Source organism: Eurypyga helias, unplaced genomic scaffold (genome assembly GCF_000690775.1).
Source record: "Eurypyga helias isolate BGI_N326 unplaced genomic scaffold, ASM69077v1 scaffold19375, whole genome shotgun sequence".
Lineage (NCBI taxonomy): Eukaryota > Metazoa > Chordata > Aves > Eurypygiformes > Eurypygidae > Eurypyga > Eurypyga helias.
The window spans coordinates 9,355-11,346 of record NW_010251002.1 but is presented as its reverse complement, the minus strand read 5'-3'; the positions used below and the strand labels follow the sequence as shown (position 1 = coordinate 11,346).

At 56.5% G+C, this 1,992-nt stretch overlaps 1 protein-coding gene across 1 annotated transcript in view; it reads left to right on the top strand.

Moving 5' to 3' along the window:
- Positions 1-1,850: 1,850 nt before the first annotated feature.
- Positions 1,851-1,992, top strand: part of SLC6A7 (solute carrier family 6 (neurotransmitter transporter), member 7) — a gene marked incomplete at its 5' end in the record, with an annotated part of 7,574 nt that continues 7,432 nt past the window's right edge. Inside the window, 1 exon segment of the mRNA XM_010151876.1 lies at positions 1,851-1,992. This exon segment is cut by the window's right edge and continues 11 nt beyond it. Within this exon segment, the coding sequence (XP_010150178.1) occupies positions 1,851-1,992 (142 nt within the window).

Sequence of the window (1,992 nt, the reverse complement as noted above, 5' to 3'; positions counted from 1 at the left end):
AGGAAGTATTTTTTGGGGAGAAGATCAAACTGTAATGGCCCCATAGCTCCTGTCCCCAGGGACAGGAACCAGGACCTTTGTGAATACAGGTTTTAGCAGCTGAAATTTCCAGGAAAGATGTTGCAGAGGAGCCCGTCCACCGCCTGCGAACCCAGGCTGCAGCACGCGCTGGGTTAATTAGCAGGCATGGCCAGGGTTTGGAGAAGTTGCTGAGCTGGAGAGCTGCAGGAGGGCTGCAAGGTAGCAACGGTTTTATAGCAACAGTATTACATTTGGGTCACATTTCAACTTTTCAGCCTGTGTTTCTGAAGCTTTTTCTTCCAGCCCTTGCCTTGTGATGGAGGCATCCAGCGGGGATGGGCTTTTCATGGTGGGTTTTAGTGTGATGCCTTGGCTCGGGATGTGTGTTTCGGGTCGGCTTTGGGAAGAGTTTCTCCCGGCTCATCTTGTCCCTTGAGGGGTTTGCATGCCAGGTGGGGACGGGTTTGGAGCCCTTGGTGTGGGCAGCGGGGTGCACCCTGTGAGGGTGCGTGGGGAGTGTGTGGCTATCAGCATCGGCAACGCGGCTCCTTGTCTCCATGGGAACTGGCAGCAGGAGCATCATGCGGTCCGGCTGGAGAGGAGGAGGAGGAAGAGGAGAGGAGGTGGCGGCTGCCACCTTCCCCGGGGCTGCAGACCGAGGTCTGCTGTGGGCTCCTGGTGACCAGGGGACCCACACCTCATTCTCCCTGATCCCTTCAAATTCAGGCTCCTCTCCCTCAACCACATCCCATGAGCTCATTCCCTATACTTGCATGAACTCAGGGACATGGAGATGGCTCCTTTTATCTCTGGAGACCCCAGGAAGAAGGGAAGGTTCCTAAATGGGCTGCTTTGGCCCTGGTCAGCAGGGACCCCAGCATCCTCCTGTCCCTGTGCCAAACCAAACATAGCCCCAGGCAGGGGCACAGCAACACCCAATGGCACAGGGGCAGGATCCTCATCCCACCCCTTTCTGCTGCCAAGTCTTGCTGAGGGGATATCAGCAACATGATCTCACCTGGCAGCTGCTGACTGAGGCTTCCAGCAACTGCCAGTGGGATGGGAACAGGCAGGGATGCCCTCCCTGCTCTCCCAGGGTCAGGAAGTTGGGGAAGTTCGGCTAGATTGAACATCTCATAGCAGACCTGCTGCATGCACACACAGAGATACCAAGGAGCTCACCTGGTGCATCACCCCAACCTAAACATGTTATCCCTAATGAGAACGGGAATGGGTTAATTCCCCCACCTGCTGAAGAGCTGTCTGTGCCTCCCTGATCCAGGGCGGATTAGGAAAGCTGGAAGGATCTTGCTCAGCAGGGACAACTCTGAGGAGTCACTAAATCCCCTCGGTGTAGGCTTTTGGCAGTTGCAAAAGCATGAAAAGCAGAGGGAGCATTTAATGGCAGCTGAGAGCTCGACATGACAGTGGCTGGGGGCATCGTGCTACCTGGCACGCGGGCGATGCTTCTTCCTTGCTGTCCCCATGCTCTGCGGGAGATCAGGAAAGCTTATCATGGAACCTTAAAAGGATTTCTTGGTAAACTGGGATTGCAAGATGGGTCCTGGCCTCCCAGGGTGAACCATCCTGGTTTTCCCAGGGAGCGCTGGCCATGTGGGATCACATTTCTCCCCTTTCCTTGCAGAGCAGGATGTCAGGGGGTGCACAGAGAACTGCCAGGACAGGGTGCCCCCAAGGGACAAGTGTCAGTGCTGTGTTTTGGGGTCACCGATTCACACCCGAGCTCTCAGCACTCCTTCCCTCTCTCCTGTTTTTATTCCTCCCTTGACCCCTGCCTGCCCTCTCGCATCCCCTGCTCTCTCACTCAGCCGGTGACCCCAGAGCTCCTGGTGAGCCCCATCAGCCAGGACGGGGACCTGGGCTCTGAGTGCCCAGAAGACAGAGGTAACTGGACAGGGCGGCTGGATTTCCTCCTCTCCTGCATCGGATACTGCGTGGGACTCGGAAACG